Source organism: Mesoplodon bidens (assembly GCF_964165515.1).
Source record: "Mesoplodon bidens genome assembly, chromosome: 15".
Lineage (NCBI taxonomy): Eukaryota > Metazoa > Chordata > Mammalia > Artiodactyla > Ziphiidae > Mesoplodon > Mesoplodon bidens.
Window position 1 is genome coordinate 57,905,940 of NC_138171.1, and position 25,025 is coordinate 57,930,964.

Sequence of the window (25,025 nt, forward strand, 5' to 3'; positions counted from 1 at the left end):
TAAATAAGTTCATTTGCATTTTTTTAGATTCCACGTATAAGGGATATATGATATTTGTCTTTCTCTGTCTGACTTACTTCACTTAGTATGACAATCTCTAGGTCATCCATGTTGCTGCAAGTGGCATTATTTCATTCTTTTTTATGGCTGAGTAATATTCCATGGTACATATACACCACATCTTTATCCATTCATCTGCTAATGAACACTTAGGTTGCTTCCATGTCTTGGGTATTGTAAATAGTGCTGCTATGAACAATGGGGTATGTGTATCTTTTCCAATTAGAATTTTTGTTCTTCCTAGATATTATGTCCAGGAGTGGGATTGCTGGTTCATATGGTAAAACTATTTTTAGTTTTTAAAGGAATATCCACACTGTTTTCCACAGTGGCTGCACCCAGTTTATTGGGTTGGCCAAAAGGCTCCTTTGGTTTTTAAAGTAAAAATAAAAGACACATTTTTCATTTTCACCAAGAACTTTATTGAACAACATATTTACCATTTTGTTCCCCTACCTTCTGCCATTTTTCAGGCAGCTTCATAATTCCATCTTCCCAAAACTTTTTATCTTTTTGAGCAAAGAACTGTTCCAGGTGCCTTTTACAGTCTCCAGGGAATTGAAAATTTTTCCATGAAGAGAATTTTGTAAAGACCGAAATAAACGGAAATCCGAAGGTGCAATGTCTGGTGAATATTGCAGATGAATTGGAACTTACCAGCCAAGATATAACAGTTTTTGCCTGGTCATCGAAGAAACATGCAGTCTTGTGTTATCCTGATGGAAGATTAAGCGTTTTCTGTTGACTAATTCTCGATGCTTTTCTGTTGCTTTCAGTTGGCCTAAATGGGAGTAGTATTTGTTGGAACTAATTGTTTGGTTTTCTGGAAAAAGGTCATAATAGAGGACTCCCTTCCAATCGCACCATATATACAACATCACCTTCTTTGGATGAAGACCAGCCTTTGGTGTGGTGGGTCGTGGTTCATTTCGCTTGCCCCACGGTTTCTTCTGTTCCACATTATTGTACAGCATCCACTTTTCATTGCCTGTCACAATTTGCTTTAAAAATGGAACGCTTTCCTTACGTGTAAGTAGAGAATCGCATGAAGAAATACGGTCAAGAAGGTTTTTTTCTGCTTAACTTATGTGGAACCCAAACACAAAAGCGATTAACATAACCAAGCTGGTACAAATGATTTTCAATGCTTGATTTGGGTATTTTGAGTAGGTTGGCTATCTCCTGTGTGGTATAACGTTGATTGTTCTCAATTAATGTCTCGATTTGATCTCTATCAACTTCAACTGGTCTACCCAACCCTGGAGCATCATCCAGCAAGAAATCTCCAGCACTAAACTTCACAAACCACCTTTGATATGTTTGATCAGTCACAGCACCTTCTCCATACACTGCACAAATCTTTTTTGCGTTTCAGTTGTGTTTTTACCTTTCTTGAAATAATAAAGCATAATATGCCGAAAATGTTGCTTTTTTTCTTCCATCTTCAATATTAAAATGTCTACACAAAAATTCACCAATTTTGATGAGTTTTTTTTTAAATGCACACTGATATGACAGCTATCACAATACAATCTAACAAAATTGTTTCAAACGAAGTTAAAGACAACTAAGCACTACCGGAGCCATCTTATGGAAAAAAACCAAATGAAATTTTTGGCCAACCCAATACATCCCCGCCAACAGTGCAGGAGGGTTCTAAGGGGGAATTTTAATGAGGCACAGGATATCTGCATTATCTCCAAGTGTTTCCCCATGGATTGCTAATTAGTTGCTAAGAAAAGGGAAAGTAACGATACAGTGCAGAGACTAGGCCTTACCTTGACCAGGTGGTCAAAATTAACATCACCTAGGAAGGACAGACAGAGGGCATCATGTGCCTCCAGATGTAAACAGGTGTTCTTTATACTATTTTTGCTTTTTTTCACTTTTTGTAAATTTGAAATTATTTTCAAATAAAATATTTTTAGCAATTGCTACAATCAGCATAAAATCAGTATAAACAGAAAGCAACTGTGAAAATATACACACGATGAATAAACAAAACAGTGCTGAGGCCTGTTGTGCGCATGGAAAGGGGAGATGAGGGAAAGTGAGGGGGTGTCAGACACATACACCCACCACGAGGCTCCCCTGAAGCTGAGCTCTCAGCAAAAATCCTCACTATGGTCTTCAAGGCCCTCTCTGTCTCACCCAAAGCCATCTCCATGTCCACAGTTGGGGCAATGCTGATCTAGCTGAATCTCGGCAGCTTACGGAAGGGAAACTGAGGCACAGAGGGATCAGGAGGCGGGCTCTGCCCCTGGCTGCTGTAGGCGCCTCTTCCAGCTCTGCCCGTCAGCTGTGTTGTAAAAAGGAGCATCTGTGCGATATCAGCTCCTGTGTCAGGCACCGTGGCCCATGATCGTGAAGGCTCCAGCACCCGAGCCTGCTGGTGGGGGGACCCCTCACACCACTGAGTTTTGAGCCTCTGGGAGTGGAGGGACATGCCTGTGAAGCTGCCAGGCTGGGAGCAAGAACCCAAATGTCCAGCTCCTCTGGCTTCAGCAGGCCCTTCCTGGGCCCTCACTGGCCTCTATTGTTTCCACAAAAACCTCCAAAAGCAAAAGAGGATCTGCACATCCATATTCACAGCAGCATTATTCACAGTAGCCAAAAGGTGGAAGCAACCCAGGTGCCCACCAATGGATGGAAGGATAAGCAAAATGTAGTACATCCAAAAAATGGAATATCGTTCAGATTTAAAAAGGAAGAAAACCCTGCCACATGTTACAACATGGATGAATCTTGTGGACATGATGCTCAGTGAAATAAGCCAGTCAGAAAAAGACAAATACTGTATTGATTCCACTTATATGAGGCACCCGGACTAGTCAAATTCATAGAGCCAGGAAGCAGAGTAGTGGCTGCCAGGGGCAGGAGGGAGGGAAAATGGGGAGATGTTTTGTGGGTACAGTTACAGTTTGGGATAATGAAGCATTCTGGGGCTGGAAGGTGGTGATGGTTGCACCACGATGCAAATGTGCAGGAGAGGCCTGAGGACTCTCAGGACCCAAGGACGTCAACCTCCGTCCCTTGATATGACAACTCTGGCCCAACCCGTGAGCTTCCCCAGTACTCTGACACACCTGATTTTTTAAAATAACAGCCATAATTCATCAACTTCCCAGGATGATGGGCATTCTAATCTGATTAGTATTTGGTAAATGACGTGCTTTTCAGGGAAATGACAGGCATGACCTCCCAACAGTCTTTGACTTGCCAAGTTCAAGGATTTTCTCAGTTGTCCTCTGTGGTCAACATTCCAGCAATCACGGTGAGGCCAGACAATAAAAAGAGGGGAAGGGGATGATAAGAAAGCCTTCAAAAGAAGGTTAAGGGAAAGAGGAGAAAGATGCCCTTGCTGGTTACCTAGGAAGTATGGGAAAGACCACATGCTACTGGCTGGCTTTGGAGCAGAATTGCAAGAGGCCAACAGAGCCTGGCAATGACAGGGTGTGTATGTGCTGAGTGTCTGGGGTACCCCTTCCTTTGCTTTTATTATCGTTTACTGGACAGCACGAGATTGAATTCAGAATGTTTTTTCTGGGAAGTTGCTTTTCAGAGGATTTGTCTAAGCTGACCTCCAACCCTTCTCCTTATACTAGTTAAGCCCACTGGAAAAGCTGGTGCACCCACACCTCTCTACCCCAGTGGCCCATGCCCCACCACAACTCAGCCACCTCACTATTCGTTACAGAAATGAACAGAGAAACAGGCCCCACAGAAACTCGCCGGGGTGACCAAGCACAGAGTCCCCCCAGCCAAGCTCAAGTCCCCCTTCCAGGCTCCTCACTCTGCTCTTCATCTTGCCAGCGCTCCTATTCAGTGCTCATGTGTCACATGCTAAATGCTGAGGCACCAACGTTCTCATTGCTGACAACCTGAGGGCTGGGCATCGTGCAGTCCCCTCTATCAGTAAAGAAGCACAGAAAGGGTGATGACTTGCCCAGGGTCACACAGCTCCTCGGGGGCTGAGCCACAGGTGTCTGGGATGCAGACCCCGACCTCCTGATAGCTAGTCCCTGGCTCGCCCCAATCAGAAAACTGCCGGGCCTGGGGTTGGCTCTGGCTTTGCAGAAATGAGGCCAGGTTCCATTTCATTTCAGTAGAAACTTCAAAGAAAAGAAAAGAAAAAAAAAAAGCCAAGCTGGGGCTCTAAACTCCTAGGCACCCCCAACGCCCAGCTGACTTGGCAGGTTCAAAGTCAGTGCCATTCCCTTCCCTCCATGCCCATGTGGGGATTCAAGAAAGGAGTAAGCTTTGAAGGTCAGGCTGTGAAACTGATGCCTACACTTTTTCCATAAGCAAAAAACCTATTTTTCCATAGGCCAAACCCTATTTTTCAAACACGAAGTTCAAACGATTCATTCTCTTGTCCCAGGTCCATTTATTAAGTTACTGCTCTAACTGAATCCAAAAAGAGATGACGGTCCTTCCAGACTGAAGAGGAGACGGACATGGAAGTGCATCTGGGTGGACTCGCCTCTGGCCAGAGGGACCAGGGCACCCTGGTCTACCTTTCAGCACTCAACTTCTGCAAAGTGAGGGGGCCCTGTGATTTTTTTTGGTTTCAGAATGAGTTGCCCATCACTTGGGACCCGAGGCGGAGCACATTTCTTTCTGGGGGTGAGAGTAGTGGGTCCAGGGGTGCATATTCATTTCACACAACTTCCTTGTCAGGGCTTAAATGTGGAGGAGGTGTGAATTCTGGGTGCTGCATTTGTAGAAAAAAAACAAGTCAATGCCACATACAAATCAGGTCAGGGCAGAATTGTGACTTGTGACCACGTGTCTTTTGACTCCTGTGCTTTACGCCACCTTTTTAAGTAAAGATTTCACCACTGAAATGGGTGAAAATGGCAGGGTATGCAGGGGGGAACTGGCGCCAGCATCTCTTTACTCAAAGAGTCAAGGCTGTCAACAAGCCCCTAGGATCCAGGGACAATGCAAGAAAGCACGCTAGAGAAGAAATAACTTGGAGGAGAAAACAGCCACATGTCCACCTCAAAACAGGAAGGGAATGGAAAAGAAAAAAAAAATACAGCAAGGGAGAAGACGGCCTGAGGAAAATGGCAGCGTACACAGAAATAGTGTGGCTTTCTAAGGGAACACCTGCTGTTTCTGCTGGCCTGGCACCCACGTCCCCTTCTTCTGGTAAACACACTTCATTTCTTTCTGAGGCAGTCACCTTAGGGTAGGAACACAGGGCCTGGCCAATCAGCACAGAACATCCCTCTACAGGGTGGGCAAGCCAGGTCCGTCAGCACCAACGAGCATCGGCTCCCAGACTTCAGCTGCAGCCCGTGGGAAGGAGCAGCTCCCTTTCCACTCGGTGGTAGGCTGGCGGGATGCGAGCCTCACACGGCCAATGGTTGTCTGTGCACCCGGTCCAGCCCCACCCAGGCCTCCCAGTCCCATGAACAATAATTGCCTTTTTTGCTTGAGCTAGTCTGAGTTGAATACCTAAATCTTGCAACTACAAGAATCCTAACATAGCGTCCTTAAAAAAAAAAAAAAAGTCATTACATTTCCTACAGTCACAATTTCCAGATGGGGAAAATGAGGTCCAGAGCTTGAGGAGGCCATCCAAGGCACACAATAGGTCTAGCTGGTGCGACAGGACCGTAGGTCACATCTCCCATCTCCTAGGCACCTCCCCCATCTACACTGTCCTCTGGCTTGAAACTGAGTGAGAAAATGTGCCTGACACCCTTCCAAGTCACAGGAATTAACAGCTGCGTGGTTTCACCCAAACACAGATACAGTCTAAGGAGAGAACACCTTCAAACAGGAGACTAACTAAGAGATCAAATAAACAATCCAAAAAGCCCCAGAATACAGCTGCTGCTGCCCAGTTAGGTGTCTCTTTGCTGGACAGGCCTGTGAAAGTTGTATTTATTTACAGTGAGCTGGGTGGGAAGACAAATATGCATTCGAGAAAGCGGGAGGGCACTACAAAGCCAAGGAGTCGCGGAGAGCCTCACTCCACCGGGCTCTGAAGTCTGCATCAGCCATCCAAGTAAAGCCTCTGGGGAAATTCCTGGGCCCTGCCTGGCACAACCTGGCTGAGTAACCACCCAGAAAACAGGGTTTTGGAGGCTGGTGAACATTTCTCCCCGTGCCCCCTGCACAGGGCAGGTGGGCCCAGCCTGCAGGGAGTCCTTCCCCCGACCCCAACCTGGGAGCTGGGACGGCAGCCTTGCTGAACCTCTGAAGCCCCTGTGCGCCAGGACTGGGCTGCCTGGCTGAGTCATTTGATTGTGTGTTTGAGGCCAAGCCTGCCCTTGTCCACACCACGGTTAGTCACGGCCCCGGCCTGGTTAGACAGCAGCCCTTAAAAGGACTGGAACAAAAGAGGTAGCATCTTTCCAAAACAAAATTGACGAGAACACAGGGTGCAAAATGGGGTGAAGTCGTCCATTTCCCACCCCACCGTATGGCTACAGGACAGCTAAACCCAGGGGTTTAAGCAGACAAAAAATTTTCTCCCAAGTTAGAAAAATAGTCAAAACGGTCCAAATAAGCAAACACGTATGGCTTACCTTGTGTCTGCCCCTCACCTGCCCACCAAAGTGACATTTGTTGGCAAAGGTTTCCCAAGCCAAAAAGGAATTCCTAAACCAAGATGCTTACTGCACACTTTGAAGAGAAATAAAAGCGTACTAGAGATCTCAGCCTTAAAAAGAGGGCTGGTGGCACTGGGGAGATGCTCTGGTTATACTTATCGAAATGTGATCGTGGCATTCGCTGAGAACTGCCAAGAAAATCAGAATGGGGCCAGCAGGGTGGGGATGGGGTGGGGTTTGGCTGCCCAGTTGCAGCAAACTCCCCAAAACAAATGCGTTCTCAGTCACTGATTTACTGAGCCGCTCTGTTTTCCAGCTTCAGAGGCCCTGGACGCACACAGTCCGGGCTGATGGGCTGGGGAGCTGACTGCAGAGCAGCCACTGCTAGCCCAGGACCCAGGAGGACGGCTCGCAGGAAATGCTCCCAACACCCCCAGCAGAACACAGCTGGGAGCTGAGGAGAGCCCGTGTCTGTCCCAAGAGGTGTGGTGGGAGCTCCCCTCTGGTGAGCAGAGCCCCTACCCCACTTGATCCCATCACCTCCTCCACCCTGAGTGCCCGGGGCCATGGCCAGAGACCCCATCTGTGTGGCTGTGAGCCCGGCCCATGACACAAGCAGCTGGACAGTTCAAGCTTGCTTCATCCCAGAGCAGACAACGCTCTCCAGACGGAGGAGGTGTTAGCATCTAAACGAGAGGGAGGTGAAAAACAAACCAGAATCGTTCCTGACAAGGGCAGAAAAGAGGACAAAACGATTCTGTTTACTGAGCACACAGGCACCAAACACAAGTGTACCTCACTCTAAACAGATGAGGGCTTGAAAAAAATCTGTAAGAATCTAGGGGATTATATTTGATCATTTGATGCCAAAAAACCATAATCTTACTAAAAGCACCTAATTTCATTCAACATGGGCCATTTTCCTTCCTGCAGTGTGCTGGAAATAATGACTTCTGTCAAAAATCATAATCCCGGGTTATCGGGAGTAATCAGAACAGCAGTAATGATAAAGATGACAATAGTAACAGTCGTAACAATAGCAGGAGATACTTATGACATGTGCCAGGCACTGCTCTGAGCATGCTACTTGTATTAACCTGTTTAATTCTCTTAATAAAAAAGTAAATACTACTGGTTAGCCTCTTTTGACAGATGGGGAAACGGAGGCACGGGGCTAAAAGGAAAGGGCCTTGCTCCAAGCCACCCATCCGACGAGGGCAGGCCTTGAACCAGATCTGCCCACAGCTGCTTCCCAGTGGCTGGCTGTGTAGAATGAGGTACACCGGTGCCTGGAATGACAGCTGCACCCAATGACACACAAGGGGGACCAGACACAGAGGACAGCCTGGCTGTCAGGTCGGCGTTCACGGGCGCAACTCACCTTCACTCTCCCCACTTGTCTTGGTGCCTTTTGAACCACCCTCTGTACCTTTAGCCTTCTCGGCGTCTTCTTGGGCATCCTCGGCAGGCCCTTTCTCCTCATCTTCTTCCTCCCCAACGTTTTTGTAGTTGGGTCTCTTTTGCACCCGCCTCTTGCCCTTGTGCTTGTTCATCTCAAGGGACCGCTCTAGCGTCTCGGTGGGTTTAATGAAGCACCGAATGCTGGGCTTGGCCTGGAAAGTCAAACCAAGGTAACAGACGGATTTGAACGTTGCAATCTCACTGGCTCCTATCAAGCTTCCCGAGAGTTTCTGCCCCAAGAAATTCCTTTCAATACAACAAATTCTACCTCCTCGTTGATTATTATGACTATTATTAACATCATCACTATTAAATAATCTAAACCATAGCACCAGCTACCATTTATTGTCCACAGTCCTAAGTCACTCTGCACTTAACACACACCAGCTCCCTGCTTCCCAAAGGTCAGAAACACACTTTCAATACTTTTATGGTACTTTCTATGTGCCCGATGCTGTTCTAAGGGCTCTGACTATATTATCTCACTTTAAGTTTACAAAAAAACCCACAAAATAGTACTGTTGTTATGCCCATGTTATGCTCAGATGAGAAAACTGAGGTTCAGAAATGTTACGTGACCGCCCAAGGCCACACAGCCAGGAGGTGGCAAAGCTGGGATTCAAAACCACTTACCATCTGCAGAATTTATGTCTTAACCACAGCACACTATTAACTTCTAATTTAAATGCATTTATTTTAAAAGGAACTGTATATCACAACAGAAATGGAACACCAGTGTACCTTGCCAATATAACAATAAAAAATAGAAAAGAAAAAGCAAGGTGTATTGGATGTAACCAAATGCTGGCTCTCTTTAGAAGGGGAGCCTGGCAAGCATGAGTGATAAGTTAAAGCTCGTCCCCAAAGGAAGACGTTTTCCCCTGAAAAGTCGGAAGGCTTCTAAGAGAAATGAAAAAGACCTGTGTGTCACCATGGTTCATATCCTGCGTTGTAGAAAACATGGTCGTATCTCAGTCCTTACAGCAACCATGAGATGTAGGGATTATCAGTCCCATTTTACAGACGAGAAATGAGGCTCTGAAGGGTTAAGTGACTTGCCCAATGTCACACAGCTACTGAGCTGCAGAGTCAATTTGAATTGAAGCTTGCCCAATCCCAAAGCCCATGCTCTTTCTAAAATAATAGTGCTTCACCAGGAGCTCCAACTCAGTTCCATGTTTAGCGCTCTTTAAAAAGTATTTACATGCAAATGAACCAGGTCTAGAAAGTAGCAAAGACCACACACACAAAAAATTGTCCCTGATTTGTTTGGGGCAGGATTCTGATTGAAGTGTTTTTCTCCAGGGTCTGGATGATATTCCGACATCATTTTGTCATTGAAAAACAGAAAAGTTGGGCCTCCCTGGTGGCGCAGTGGTTGAGAGTCCGCCTGCCGATGCAGGGGACGCGGGTTCGTGCCCCGGTCTGGGAGGATCCCACATGCCGCGGAGCGGCTGGGCCCGTGAGCCATGGCCGCTGGGCCTGCGCGTCCGGAGCCTGTGCTCCGCAACGGGAGAGGCCACAGCAGTGAGAGGCCCACATACCGCAAAAAGAAAAAAAAAAAAAAAAAAAAAAAAAAAAACAGAAAAGTTTTAAAGTAAACTTTTCCATTATCTTGATATGGTCTATCCATCTTATGAATTTACCCCAAACAACCACCAATGGTGTTCTGGGGGCCAATAAGTGGAATGTACTCTAAGAACACAGATTAATTTCAATAACACTCAAAACAAAACCTAATTGAAAGTTAAATTAGCATCTAAATCCAGACATCAATTTTTATTTACCTACTTTGGATTATTCATCCACAAAAATGGCAGATAAATTGAGACATGATTCTACTGTCCAAGAAACCCAGATAGTGAATTACAGATGCCAATAACCAAAAGCCCAGAGACGGGAGCGTTCTGGGCGCGCACCACTTGACAGACAGCATCAATCAGAGCCCACTTAGGACGCTGTGCGATTGAACGCAGCCCCAGATGCCCCCCTCATCCTCTCCTAAAGGGCCCAAACCCGCTAAGTGAGGGCCCCAAGATGAAGTGAGTGTTTCCTCTGATCACCACTTACGCCCAGTGAATGTTAAGAGCATACCATACTCAAAGCTTTTCAGAAACAGAAAACTGAGACCAAACGCAGAGCAAAACACCACTCAGTCAGAAGCTGAGAGCGGAAATTCACAGGGATAGATGCAGAAACCTCTCCCTGAGCTCTGTATAGATTTAGATGTACAGAACAACCCGCAGCACTAAGGGAAGTGGAGCAGTGCACGAGTTCCAGGGCTGGTCAGAGCGGTGTGAACCCCAGCTGAACCCTACATGAGCAGTGGGGCCTCTCTGAGCTTCTGGCTACTTGTCTAAAACATGGGGCAATTCTGGCTTCCTAGAACTAAAGGAAATCAGGGATAGAAAGTTCCTTCAGAGCCCAGCAATGCACTAAGCAAACAACAGTTACCTTCCTTTCCCTGACTATACCAAAAAAAAAAAAAAAAAAAAAGTCAACTGTGAAAATGAATTCAAAAACTTTCCAAGGGGTCTGCATTTCTCCATGATCAGGAGTTGGGGAGGGAGGGGGGAAGGATGCTTACCAGGGACATTTCAAACCTTTAAAATGCAACCTACCCAGTAAATAGCTGGAAATAACCTAAATGCCCATCAACAGGGGAGTGATTAGGTAGTTATGGTCTGTCCATAGAGCGGGAATCCACATAGAGGTTAAAAAGACTGAGGACATTTTATGTCTAGATAATGCTGATGCGGAAACAGCCTCAGGATAAAAAAGCAAGAACAGGAAACAAAGCAGAGTCCCTTTTGGGTAAAGCTTTATGATGATGGTATAAACACAACTTTTCCTGGAAAGTTGCATAAGAATATATTAGCATTTCATGTTTGGGGAAAGAAAGAAGGCAGGTGGTATTGTGTGTGCACACCCACAGAAGTGCACTTAAGAGTTTTTCACTTCTATACCTTTCTGTTTGGTTTGAAATTTCTAATCGTGTATGCATGTTAACTTCTAAAAAAATTCAACAGGGATCCTTTGGACACTGGAGTTACAGACTTTATTTTCCCCCCTTTTCTTCTACATTTAAAAAGCCTGATTTTTGTTGTTGTTGCTCCTAATACTAACAACATCAAGATCCCATAGTTATCATGGAGAAGCTGATATGGTGTGGCTGGGAAATGTGGGCAGGCATTCCTGATCATTTCTGCTGCTTCTCATGAAGAGCCTTCTGGCTGCTAGCCCCCCAGGAATCTCTGTGTTACACTGGACCACCTCAGATGTTCCAGACGAAAAGCCCCCAGGAGAAGGGCCATCTCACACCCCGCTGTGCTCTCTCACTAAACCAGGTACCTGGAGCAGGGCAAGCCTTGACAGGCTGCTGAATGGTGGCCTGTATCATAACACATCCAACGTGATGGAGAGAAGAAGAAGAAAAGGGAGGGGGGGTGAGGAAAGGAGCCTAACACCTCAGGAGTTGCGCTTAGTAGAAGAGCCGGCACAATGGAGTCAACCAGAAGAAATGGGAAAGCTCACTTCAGAGTCAAAAAACAGAAGGCCTTTGGGTTTATCTTCTCATAAAGAAAGCACACCACGCGTGCCTCAGAGAAAAGCTTTCTGCAAATAAGGTCTAGGTTTCCCAAAGGCCGCAGGCTCGGCTTTCACCAAGGGCTCACCTCCCAGGGCCCTGGAGCCTGAGCTGCAGGAGGCGTGGAGACTCCGGGCCCTCCTTGCTGACTCCAGAGATCCTGCCGGGTACCCGAGTGGGGGATGCAGGAGGGGAGCCTTGGGCTCTGTGGCTGGGACATTCAGGTTGGCTTCTGGGGTCAGAGGCAGCTGAAGGCCAGCAACGCCTTCCGCCAGCCTTCACGCCTCCGACCTTTGGTCCTTGCTTCAAAGTTAAATATCGAAAAGGTGACTCCCCAGGGGTCAGCGATAACTAAGGCCTTTCAGGGGCTGTGGGATCTGAGAACAGGTTCTGCAAGGACAGTGAGAGGGGTCAGGGGCAAGGGGTCAGGAGGAAGGACGGAAACATGCAAGGCCCGGGCACCTGAGTGGAAACGGAGAGGCAGTATCACCAATGCCACCGAAGTCACACGGAATGTCCTCCACTAGTTCTGGGTGCAGCCCTTTGAAAGACCCTGACGTAGGCCGGACCAAGTTGCAATCAATCAATCGAGGATTCCGCTCACAGTTAAAAAACAAAACTATCAACTTAAAACATGTACATATACACCATGTTTTCCTGTGTTGATAGATATTTGCATGACAGTACACAGAGCAAGGTCTGGAAGGATACACAAACTGAAAACAGTGGTTCCTTTTGAGGAAGATACTGAGGTTGGGGGAACTTTCACTTTCTACTCTAGTCACTTCTGTATCATTCAGTTGTTTTACCCCAAGAAAGTATTACCAGTGCCACTAAAATGTAAAGAATACCTTTAAAGAATGTACCTAATGCCACTGAATTGTATACTTAAAAATGGTTAATCCATTGTAAGCATTACTTGTTATAGGTATTTCACCACAATTAAATAAAAAACTTTAAAAAAGGCACCTCTGAAAGTCAGAGTGGTGATTAGCTGGTGGGAGGGGGGTGGGGTGCTGGTTATAGACTGAGAAGGAGCTGCATGGGATGCCAGAGATGTTTTCTATCTTGACCTGAATTACAAGCTTCCCCCGCAATCTGAAAGTAGAGCATTCCCATGAAACCTTCTGTAAGCCAGGACGGTGCAAAGCAAGAAGCAATTGCCTTAGGACACATCTTGCTAACAGATATGCAAAATAAATGGGGATAAAGCACAGATGCTCACAGAACACAGTACAAAGCTACAGGGGTTTGACGCTGAGGTGCTGAGTGTGGTTCCAGGGAAGAAGCTTGGTGAGGCTGCTCCCCTGCTTGGGGTGTGCACTGCCTCTGTAAGGGCTGCTGCAAAACCAACACTGTACCTTATTTTCACTTTTCACCTTTTCCGTAAAAGTGAAAATCCTCTTTAGATTTCTTTCAGTCTTTTGCTAAGTGGTCTTTGGTAACAGAGAAGCAGCCTCAAGCAAACTTTTGAAAAGTGGGAGACGCCTGCACACATTAATGTAATCATAGGTACAAAGCCATCAAGCAGTACAGCGAAGATTAGTGCACTTTTATGCACTTCATTCATGTTATCCCTCGATGTTAAAAAATGTTTGCTAGAGATGCCATATTTTGACCATAACAGCTTTCTTATGCTTAGTGTTTGCAATGGTATATATTTCCCCATTCTGTCTGCCTTTATCTTTATAGCGTGTTTCTCATAAACAACACATAGTTGGCCCAATTTTTTGCATCCAAGCTGATAATATCTACCTTTTTATTGTCATGTTTAGCCCATTTACATTTAATTACTGTATGTACATTTAATTACTGTTTGTATTTGAGTGTATCTTGGTGTTTTTTCCATTTGTCCCATTTCTGCTCTTTGTTTCTCAATGTTTTCCTGCCGTTCGATTAAATCAAATAATTAAAAAAAAATGTTTGCTAGAGGATTTCCAGTAAATTCAGATTGTCATTATGCCCTAAATATAAGCTAGGAGCAAATCAGACAACTCGAGAAGCTGGCTTCGCGGCAGTTGCCAGGGGGCTGAGCCCCGACTAAACACCAGGCGCTGGGCTAGGAGCTCACAGTCCAGCCAGGAGCCGCGATGTACTGCTGTGCGTCCCACATGGACACTAGGAGACAGAGGACACTGCGGGCACAGAGGAAGGAGTGGGGAACTGCGGCAGGACAGGGGCGGGTGCGGGGGGGAGCTTTGGAAGCTTCAAAGGAAATGACTGGTCTGAGTCCTGAGTGTTAGCAGGTCACCGGAATACTCAGGAGGACAGGAGAACGGTTGGAAGGCCAGCTCAGAGCTCTGGACAGTCGCCTTTATTTCTGTCAAGGCCAGGACCACCTGGAGCTGGTGCACGTGGTGACAGCGGTGGTGCCCTGGGACGCAGTGTGCTTGGCCAGCTCCCAGGTAGCAGCAAGGGGTGGTGCTGAGCCAGTCGGGTGGCCTCTCTAGCCAGTTGTACAAGAAGGAGTTCGTGATGCTCACGGCCTGGGAAAAGGCGTCTGTGGCCCCTGCCTTGGCACATACAACCTGCTGAGTGGGTTTCCTGGTGCCACTCAGTGCTGCAGAGGGGAGGGGAGAAGGCAGCATGGGGACAAGAGGCAGGCCACCCAGGGCAGCATCCTGACTGAGAAGAAAAGGAGGGAGAAAGACACTGGTGGCTGGAAGGGGCAGGTAAGGGAAAGGACAGGTGACATGGCCCGGAATTCTGTCTGGATCTGTGGGAGCTGTCACAATGGTCAAGCTAAGAGAGCTCACCTTCCAGGCTTTCCCAGGCCCTAGCCTGCTCACCTTCTGAGGAAGCAACTAGAATCCTTTTGCTCAAACAGCTTTCTAAGGGACTTGAGAACGAGGAGACAGGTTTTCCCCTACGGAAGGAGGCAGGTCATGAGGCTAACAAAAACATGTGCAGCATCAGGGCAGACCTGAGCCCAGATCTCAGACCCGCTTGCTGGCCAAGCGAGCAGCGAACCTGACCAAATGAGCCTCAGTTCCCCCATCTGAAAAACAGGGACAATAGCAGCTCTGTCACACGCTGCCATGGGGCTGAAGTAAGATGCTGAACGCAAAACTGCTGGCATGACGCCTGCCACAAAGGGGCACTCTAGAAATATTTATTCACCTTCGAATATTGCCCTCCCACCCCCGCCCCGGCAAATAGATCACTAGGCTGGAAGAGATGGCAGGGGAGGGGGGCTAACTTTTAAAAACCAATCAAACTAGCAACTTACCATTCGCTGGCTTTCTGGTTTGTGAGTGGGTGAGACTCACCTCCCCAAAGTGCTCCTGGGCCCCTGGCCCCCCTCCTTGACCTCCAGCCTCTGGGCCTGCAGGGTATACGGCGCAAAGGAAGGGTGGGATCCGGGGGGCGCTGGAGCAGTCGGAGTCCGGCTCGCTGTCCCACGCACCCTGCTTGCTGCTTTCTCCTCTACGGACCTCAGTTGCCATGTGTATCAAATGGGCCTCACATTGGCACTTCCCCGCAGGGCTCCTGTGAGGTGCCCAGAGGTAGTAACGCGCTTTCTTGTTATTTTTTTCAGGTAATGATAACAACCATGGCCAACACCCAGTGAGCATGTGCAATGTGCCCAGCGCTGCTCTGGGCACTTGACATATATTGACTCACTTGATCCTGCAAACAACAGAAGCAGGAGGGAGCTGCCAAGGGCGAGGGACTTGCCCTAGGTCACTGCTCATGAGAGGCAGTGGTTTGAACCCGGGAAGTATACCTTCGGCGCTCCCCACGTGCTCAACCATTCTGCTGCCCCACTCAGGCATTCACTCCCTCCCACAAGCACCTGCTGAGCCTCCCCTCGCGAGCCCAGTCCCCTGAAGGGTGGATGTAAAGGCCCTGCCATACTCGGGTCACACTGCCCGGAGGAGCAGGTAGCCCTGCTTGGGGACAGTCCACACATCACATCACTCACGGGGTGGCCCTCTGACCTGACAGGCGTTATGGACGAGCACAGTGTGTAATTATTTCCCATTTCTGTCTCCCATGCACAGAGCTCCAAATGCCACAGGGGTCACAGTGACCCAGGTTTACGCCCACCGTAACCAATGGCACTGCAGCACAAGCTTGGCAACTGGCTTTGCAGGGAAGCAGGGCCGCTAATTGCTGCCAAGCGAGCCTATGCTCATTCCAGAACGAGGTGATCAGCAAGCAAACATCAGACGGAATAAACTCCTGGGTGATGTATGGGTGCGTGTGCTACATGCCAAACCCTGAGTGACACGGGGCTGCTGAGCCAAAGCCCACACACGTGTCCAGAATGCACAACTGCAGCCACATCAGCGAGGCGACTGGGCAACACAGCTGAGCTTAATGGCGAAAATAAAACCCATGGCGGGGGGAACATGAAGAGGTAACAGGCCACTTCCATTAACAAGAGGAGTGTGGCTTTCTTCCCCACGATCGGCCAATTATCAGGGAGTGTTGTGGCGGCCGAGGCATAACCCAAAGCAGTGCGCATTTATCTGGAATCGGAGCCCTCTCGGAGCTCAGACGCCTTGCGCCGCACACAGCCGGTGCTCAGACTCTGTGGGGACCCGCAGGTCACGTCAAGATGGTGTTGGGACTTCTTAGAAAGCAGCCTTGGGGTGCTGCTGGGTCTGTAGGAGACCAGCCTCATCCCCTGTCCTTCCCCATCCCTGATCATCTTCTCTGTCCCTCTCAACGTCTAGCATTGCCTAGTCTGTCCCTCTGATGCTGCATCTGGCACTCCATCAAGAACTAATGAATGCTTGTAGGATGAATTAATCCCAAGATATTTATGATTGAAGAGGCATGTTCAACGCTCATGCAAAATAAAATACCCTGTACTCTGATTAAACAGTGACAAACCAAGCACTTAGTTGGTATTTCTTCAGGAGGAGTATTTTACATCTTGTCCTCTAAGAAAACATAATGAACTATGAAATAGTGGTGACTCTCAGTGACCTGAAATGTTCGGTCCAGAACCCCACATCTCACGCTAACCTGGAGACCGTCACTGGGGATGGTGGCAGAAGGGCACGAAGCAGAAACAGCCTGGGGACTTGGGGCTGGATGCGTGCAGTCCCGCACAACTGGGGGATGACAGAATGACCCCTTAACCCCTGTTAAGTTAGCGTTGGCTTCCGCATGCAGAGAATGTGATGATGACACTACCTCACTCCGTGGGTTATCAGGAGCCTAAAATGAGACGGTAAAGGAGGTGGATGAGCGTGCTCCTCGTCTGTAAGGTTTAAACGTTCCCCCTCCCCCCGCTGATCCAGTATGTTGCTTGCCTTCCGGCCCCTCTTCCAATCCCAGACAGCCAGCTCATAACCATCAAGGTCTCTGGTCCACCATTTTCCGAGCCTTGACCATCCCAACCCTCACCACCACCCCACTCTCACCAAGGTGAGCTCCTCATCCTTCATCCTCAGATCCAGTGTCACCTCACCTCCCTCACTGTCATCTCCCAAAGCTGTTTTCCATGTCTTCCCAGACGCAAACCTTAAATCTGTGTTGACATGCTTGTTTACCGTCTGTTTCCCCACCAGGATGTCAGGACAGGGACCTCGTCTGTCCATCTTGCTTGTCCTGCAGCCCCTGAGGGCAGCACCGCGCCAGCCTGGAATGGGTGGGTGCTCCCGAAATACCGTGGCGGGAGGTGGGGGAGGAGGGAGAGCAAGCACGCCAACCAGCCTGGCATGCGGTCAGTGCCCAACAGAGGGGCACTGCTCCTGCTAGGGACGGACCATCCACAGTCCAAGTTTCACCCAGAACAATACCGATGGCCCGAATAAAGCCCTTTCAGGTTTCTTTTTTTTCTTTGCTCATGAAGTTTTCAAGAATCTGTCCCCATACCTGGCTAGAGGTTCCCGGGGTGGGGGGGGCGGTCCCCTGAGGTTATGAGCATTGCAGCAAGTGGTCAGCGGGCAGTCAATCTCAGGCCAGCCAGGACTCAGAACTCACGGGGGCAACCACACTATCTGTCCTCCAGGATGAGAGTTACACCCACCTGCCACGCTGACTTGTCCTAGGTTGGGCAGTGAGTGACTGGAGTGGCCCTATTCTTATCCATGTGCGGCCCCCCAGCCTCCTGTCGGGTGAAGCACTCCCCCAACCCCCGAGCAAAACCCAGTTTCCTGGATGGAGGACTTTGGCCCTGACCAGGACGGGATTTCCTTGCTCCTTAGAGATATGGAGCTTGCTGTCCCTGTTGAGATTCATTATTTCAAGACAACTGAAGTTGTCCTGCATGCCAAACACTGTGGACCCTGAGGTTAGGATGTTCCCACTTCCCCCAGCGTAAACTCCTGAGTCCTCCGATGGCCTGAAAGGCGCCACCTGCTTCGGACTCTCATTACCCCCCCCCCCGGCCTCATCCCCCACCACACTCTGCCTCACCGCGCTGCTCTTTGCCGGTCCTGACACACCAGGCACACTCCTGCCTCAGGGCCTTTGCACTGGCTGTTCTTTCTGGCGCAAATGCTCTTCCCCCCAGATTTCTACATGACTTGCTCCCTCAATTCCTTAAAATCTATGCTCTAATGTCAGCTTCCCCGTGAGGCCACCCTATGGAGGAGTGCACCCCTCCCAAGCCTCCTAGCACAGCCCCCCTCCCTCCTCTGCTTCACTACAGCTGCTCTTCCAGAGCACGTCTCACATCAGAACATGCTCTGCTGTTCATTAATAGTTTTATGGTTCCTGTCTCTCTCCCCACTACGAGAGAAGCTCCCGGAAGTCAGGGGGTCTTTGTTTTGTTCATGGTGTCTCTCTAGTCCTAGAACACTGCCTGGTACACACCCAGTAATTATGTATTGAACAGATGAATAAATAATGCTGTCCCAGCTTCAAGGAACCCAAAGTCTAGTTAAAAAACTCAAATGCCCAAAGGGGCCTGGCCACTGATAAAGGCTCACAAAGCCCCAGGGCACAGACAGCAGAAGTGGTGGGTGCCTCCTTTTCCTGTCCCCACCCTTGATTTTCCTGATTTCAGGCGAGACCTGGAAGAAGCCACCAATGGCTCAATGCAGACTAGGGGAGGTCTCCATTCAGCCGGGTATGACGCTGCCTCGCCCCTCCGAGCCCCCTCTGAGCGGTCTCCAGCCTGGTGGCTGCCCCAGTCCGTTCTGTGTCATGCTGCTGGGCAGACAGAAAAGCCAGCTCAGGCCTGAGTCACAGAGCCTTCTCCGTGCCCACCCCCGCATTACCCGCTGTGTTTTGCCCTGTCAGCTCCCCCAGGCTGTAGCCACCCCGAGAGTCCCTGGCCCTCCTCTGCTCCCTGGACCAGGACCAGCCCCTCGGCCCTGCAGGTCAGTCACTGGTGGCCCTGGCTACAGGCCATGCCTCTGTGAGCCTCCACGGTGCAGGGCTTCCATCAGCCGTGCAGCCCCCTGCTTCTGCACAGGAGGAAGGGAGAGGCGACGGTTCCTATGTGAAATGTGCTGCACCCTGGATTCTCTCTGATTCTGTCAAACCCCCATGGCCTGCGAGCCAGCGCTGCCACACATAGGGCTCTGCAGGCAGCGGGGGCGCCTGGGAGCTATAACCCCATTGAGGGATGATGGGCTAGACCACAACGGCCCCGCAAAAAGGGAGAATACACACAAGTTCTAGTTCTTTGTGGGAGTGCTTGCAACTGTGCCAGCTAAGGCCCTTGATTTATACAAGTCTATTTTTTCCCTTTGGTGTTCCCGATCAACCCCCTCCCAGAAGCCGATTACGACTTTCAGGAAGAAGAACATGTGTGCTCTGGAACCAGCATTGGTTACCCTGGGGGTCACAGGTAAGGTCAGGGGCACCAAAAGATATGGGGGAAACTCTAATCCCAGCCGCAGAGGGCTATTCTGCCCGATGCATTCAATTCTCAGGGGGCTCTGCTGCCATCTGATTCAGGCCTGGTTTGGAAAGCCAGCCATGCATTGGCAACCCGGGGACCCAAGCTAATGATGAACTCTCTGCTTCTGCAAACACACAAGCCAGAGAAGCCAGGCTGCTACTTTCTTAGCTGCCAGCTGCACACACCACACCCCAGCAGAGTCTTCTGCCAACAGAGGGTCCAGCTCCCAGGAAGGACAGGTGTCATGTGGAGAACCGGTGGCTAACATTTTGAGTGTGCGCTCACCCTTCTGGATCCCCCAAGAATCACCTGGAGACCATCCCAACTGGCTGAACTGGTGCCTACAGAGAGACGGCGGATGTTCTCATTTTGGGACAAACAAGCCTATGCTGCCCCAGAATTCTGTCCCCACTCTGAATTCAGAGCCGGCCAACCACGTGAATGCATGCTGGCTGGCTAAGAATTTGCACTTTCCAGAGTAGAATGTGGGGCCAGCTGAGGTGGAGGCCCAGCTGCACACAGAGGCTCAGCTGCTGGCACTACACGGCAACGTTCACAACTGGTGCCGTCACCGCTGTCGTCATGGTAGTCATCATGGCTGCTACCCTTGACCCTCTGCGCCCTTGTGTCTGGTCACAGGACACCTCCCTTTGGGGCACACTAAGTGTGCTTCTGTGTTAACCATCCCAAGAAGGGAGGTCCCAAGTAGGGGATGCAGGGTTGTTCCAAAGCCTCAGAAACTAAGACCTTTCTGAAGCTAACATCTGCTATTTAGGCTGTGATGTCTGCCAGACTTTGGAATAAGCACGTTACGCTGCTGCATTTAATCCTCTCCGAAAACCCATTGTTGTTACTCTAATTGGAGAGGTGAGGACACTGAGGCCTGGAGAGGTGGCCTAGCCTGCCCCGGGACACACTTAGTAAGATGCGGAGCCAGGATTTGAGGTGCCCAGGCAGCCTGGCTGCAGAGTCCACAGCACCAGACAGAATGTGGAACAGCACCAAAAGCAACCCCTCTGCCACTCCCTCCCCACTTCTCTTTGCCTCTGAGCAAAGAGAAGGTGGCATGTGAGGGTCAGGTTCTAAGAGTCATGAAGGATATCACAAGAGCCCTGTGACCCCACCGCCAGTTCACCCACTGAGTCATTCGTGCCTGCTGTGAGCCCCCGAGCATCTCCGGCCAGTCCTGGGACAGCACAGGCGACACAGACATCTCTAAGACACCGTCCCCTGTCCTCTAGGGGGGCTGGGAAGCCCAGTGAGGGCAGGGGTCGTGTCTTTCATGGGCACCAGTGCATCTCCACTCAGGGAATGGATGAATGAATGCAAAAACCAAGGAAGCGATTCCACAGAAACCCAGGATGAAAAAAGTCCCTTCAAAAACAAAAAAGTACCTACAGGTAATGATGCATATCCCATAATCTAATCTGTATGTTCATTTTGCAAAAATAATGAAATGTTAGCAGTTTCAGAATGAGTGTTCTCTTACTCTGCTTCCCCCGACAAGAAACACTATCTGCTCTGCATTAAAATTATAGCAAGAATTATCCCTTAGCAGGAACCATATGATTTGAATGCACAGATGAATTTCAATTAGACATTTATCTAACCATGCTGATGTGTTTTCAATTTAACCCTAAATTATAGACTTTTCAAATAACTCTACTCTCCCCTCTGCTTCTCTCTCTTCAATTTTGGTTTGGTTTTGTGAAATGTCTGCTGGTAAAATGAAGCAATACCAGTAACTTATCTACAAATTACGGGAAGGAGAAAGTAGGTTAAAAAAGACCAAGAAACTTAAAACAAGCATGATCAAACCACATCCGAGTTAGGCAGGAAACAATAGGAGACAGTTCTTGCTCAGAGGGAAGGAAGGTAAATCTTACCAGGACTATTGTCAAACAATTCATAGATGAGATAAACTCTTCCCGCATTTCAACTGCAGTCATCAGAATACGACAAACTTCAACTTCGCACCCAGGGAAAGGCAATAACCGGAAGTAGAAGGCTGACACTTTCACTTGGGCTGGCAATTCCTTCCACACTCAAAAGAATCTCAGGGCTTCTCTAGTGGCGCAGTGGTTGAGAGTCCGCCTGCCGATGCAGGGGACACGGGTTCGTGCCCCGGTCTGGGAGGATCCCACATGCCGCAGAGCGGCTGGGCCCGTGAGCCATGGCCGCTGAGCCTACGGGTCTGGAGCCTGTGCTCCGCAACGGGAGAGGCCACAACAGTGAGAGGCCCGCGTACGGCAAAAAAAAAAAAAAAAAAAAAAGAATCTCATTTTCAGTTCAGGCGTCCACCACATGAGCGCCATGCATCTATCACAGCAGAGGCAGGAACTCGTCCCAAGGGGAGGCCACTGGGAAAAGGAACAGATCTTCTGGACAATCCCGCTAACTAGAGGGTTCAACTAAAGTGGGCATCCTAAGCTGAGAGGTCACCAGTAACTTCTTGCAATTTGCTTTTGCTCTAATTGCAAATCCCCCATGTATCAATGTCAATATCCTGCTTGTGACACTGTACTAGTGTTTTGCAAGATGTCACCACTGGGGGAAAACTAGGGAAAGGGTAAGGGATCTCTCTGTATTATTTCCTGCAACTGCACGTCAATGAATTGCAATGAAGAAAACCTGCAAACCCAAGCGCCCCAACAACCTCTGGGTCCACCTCTTGGAATACCAAGTCTAACGTCAGCAGCGAGGGTCTTATAGGGTCTTATAGACATTCTGCAATGAGCCGTTAGCAGCTATCTTGGGCTCTGGAAATCATGTGACAAAACAAAGTCCAAAGGAACCCACTCCATTCTGGTCTGTTATTAACATAAATGTAGTATAAGTTAGCAGCAGGCTGGGTGGGGGCGGACTGGGAAAATCTGACGGCAGACACATGCCTCATCTGATGGGGGCGGCTTTAGAGAAGCTTCCTGCTGGAACATATGCACAACCGGGACCAGATCTTCTGACTGTTCAAGACCATCCTGAAATCTGGACTTCCATGTGAAACTTCCCAAATGTTAAAGTTGGCGATTCATAAAATTTTCTTTCAAACACTGTGAAGACCAAACCAAACAGCTCTGAGGGCCAGACTGCAGCCTGTCAAGCACTTGATGGGCACTTTAAATCTATCTTCTCCCCATCCTCACCACGGCCCTCCCGAGTGGCACCTACACTCGCTGTTTTCTAAATGGGGTAAAACGACTTGCCCAGGGTGACCCACTGGCTGGAGGGGTCCTCAGCAGCCCTGCCTGGCGGCCCTGCTGATTCTTCTGATTCAACGTTCCATTACTTGCATTCATTCAGCAAAAGCGAGTTTAAGAAAGTTGCAAAGAAACATCTCCAGCTGCATCAACACTAAGCCAGCTCCACATTCTCTAGCCATGTGTTGTCACAACATGGACCACTAGGGGAGTCCTTCCTATTCATCGCTCGTCACCCCCATCACTTCCAGGTTAAATCCTCTCACCAAACACTACTCCTTCCTTTTAGAGCACATCTAAGACTTGAGACAGTACACTTGTTTGTAAGCTTAATCAAAATCTGTCTCTCCTGCTGGACTGTAAAGTTCCAGCGTGACAGGGGCTATCTAGGTTGTGTATATCCCCAGAGCTGGCATGATGCCTGAGCCAAAGAAGGGGCTTAATAAATACTTCTTGAATGAAGCAAAGAAGGGATAGGCCAGACAAGAACCATGACAAGGCCCCATTCAATTCAGCTGAACTAACGCCACCACCAATGAGGACAGAAGGTTTCTGGAAACCTTTTCAGAGGCTCTAATGAGCCTTAAAAAGCACAGTGGCCCAGCCAAGACACTGTTCACGGGAAAACCAGAAGGGCAGGGGCCTCTTGTAACTGTACTCCATGCAGTGCTGGCCCTTCACGCTCCGGGATCACTCTCCACCCACTCGCTCAGATATGACCACAGAGTCGACTGCCCAAGGGTAAGCCCAGCCCCTTCACCTGCGTGCCGACTGAGAACCGGGCTGCAGAGACAGAGCTCTCAGGAAACGGCCTTTGTGTAAACACCTCTCATTTCAGACGTGTATGTGGAGCCTACGCTGCAGCAGATCCAATGACAGACAAGACGCCTGCTCAGAGCAGGTAAGACCTTTAACGAGAAGGAACCAGGAGCAAGGGCCTTCCAGGCAGTGGGTAGGGTTAAGGGCACAGGTGTGGAGGGAAGAAAGCACAGGGCACGCTGGGAAGAAAGCAAGCAGGGCCAGGACTGAGGTAGCCTGGAGCTCAGTGTGTGTGTGAACAGGATGGGAGGAGGGAAGGCAGGCAAGACACAGGGCCAAGCAGGGAAAGCCTCGGGAGAAGTCATCACCCTGGTGATCAGGGTTTCCCTTTAGCAGAGCACAAACATGCACAAACCACAAACATGCTGTTTAGGCCACAGTTGGTGATAATTTAAAACTTGGGAGTATCTGCCTAAAAATGCAGCTTTCCAGTGTCTCTAGAAACATGAGAAAACCTGGCAATACAGCATCCACGTTCCCGCAGAACAACTGCAGGCTGGGGTGAGCAACGGCTGCTCACAAAGGACATATACACCCTCCAATTTGTCACAGTCCCCACTGCTCCCTACTACCCTCTCATGGGGTCCGTGTCATTCACAGATGCTCCCCTGCCCATCCTCTGTAGATGCTGGTGCCTCGGACAAAGTATTCTCTCATTCGGACCCAATAACGGTGTCTCACAGATACACAACCTGAGGCCCAGAACAGGACAATTCCACGTTCAATAACGTACGCTCAGTCACATCCACTCTTAGTACCCGACCCCAGATTCTTCTGGGTATGCATGTCAAGACTGATTAGGTTCCCTGAATCCCAGACCAGCTTATGCATCATCAGTGCTGTAATAAGCAGAATGTTGGTTTCTGGTTTTAAAGAAACACACATTAACAAAATGACCAATGGCTTTTTATCAGGGTCTCGAGACAGTCCCCCACTAATGACTTACACAGCTTCTCTGAACATCCTGTTCAGGCTTAGTGTACGTCTCAGACAGATCGCCGTTCAGAATGACTTCAGCTAATGAGTTCACCAGGGGTGCGTGATGTATAATTAGGAAGACCTGGTGAGGGGAAAAAAAATGGGATGCACATTAAAGTGTGCAGACTTTCAACCTCTTCCTTCCTTGATCTGAAACAACAAGGCTGGGCTACATGAGTCTCAGCAGCAATCCCGGTGACGCAAAACCCAAAGAATGGGTCACACTGGGGAGAAACCAGTTATACTCTTCTCCTTCAAGGGTTGGGCCCTCCTTCTTTCAGACTGTTACCTATTTGGCTGGCTCTTCTTCGGCGGAAGGAAGTGCATTAAAGCGAGACTGTCCCTCAGGCCGGCTGCAGCCAAATCTGGCTGGAGTGGAGCAATGTGGGAAGGGAGCGCCAAACCCACACCCTCCGTCCTCTCCACAGGCATTTCAGTGTCAAATCCAATTAGGATAAGACGAGGAGGCAGCGGCCCAGCACCTCGGTTACATGGAAGAAGGGGCTGGCGAGCCCTGTTCCAATCAAGGACTTGGCAGAGGATGCCTA

The 25,025-nt window shown here is 49.2% G+C and overlaps 1 protein-coding gene across 4 annotated transcripts in view; it reads right to left on the reverse strand.

The window, feature by feature from the left end:
• Window positions 1-25,025, reverse strand: part of CLEC16A (C-type lectin domain containing 16A) — a 209,506-nt gene that overhangs the window by 146,419 nt on the left and 38,062 nt on the right. For 3 of the 4 annotated variants that reach the window (XR_014017681.1, XM_081257432.1, XM_081257434.1), the window contains exons 9-10: window positions 24,446-24,559; window positions 8,008-8,239 (exon numbers count right to left, since the gene is read on the reverse strand). Coding sequence is in view for 3 of the 4 variants with exons in the window: in XM_081257432.1 (XP_081113558.1) it covers window positions 8,008-8,239; window positions 24,446-24,559 (346 nt within the window). In the remaining variant the exon portion in view is untranslated. The remainder of the gene's footprint in view (window positions 1-8,007; window positions 8,240-24,445; window positions 24,560-25,025) is intronic. The other variant, XM_081257433.1, reaches the window with a different exon arrangement.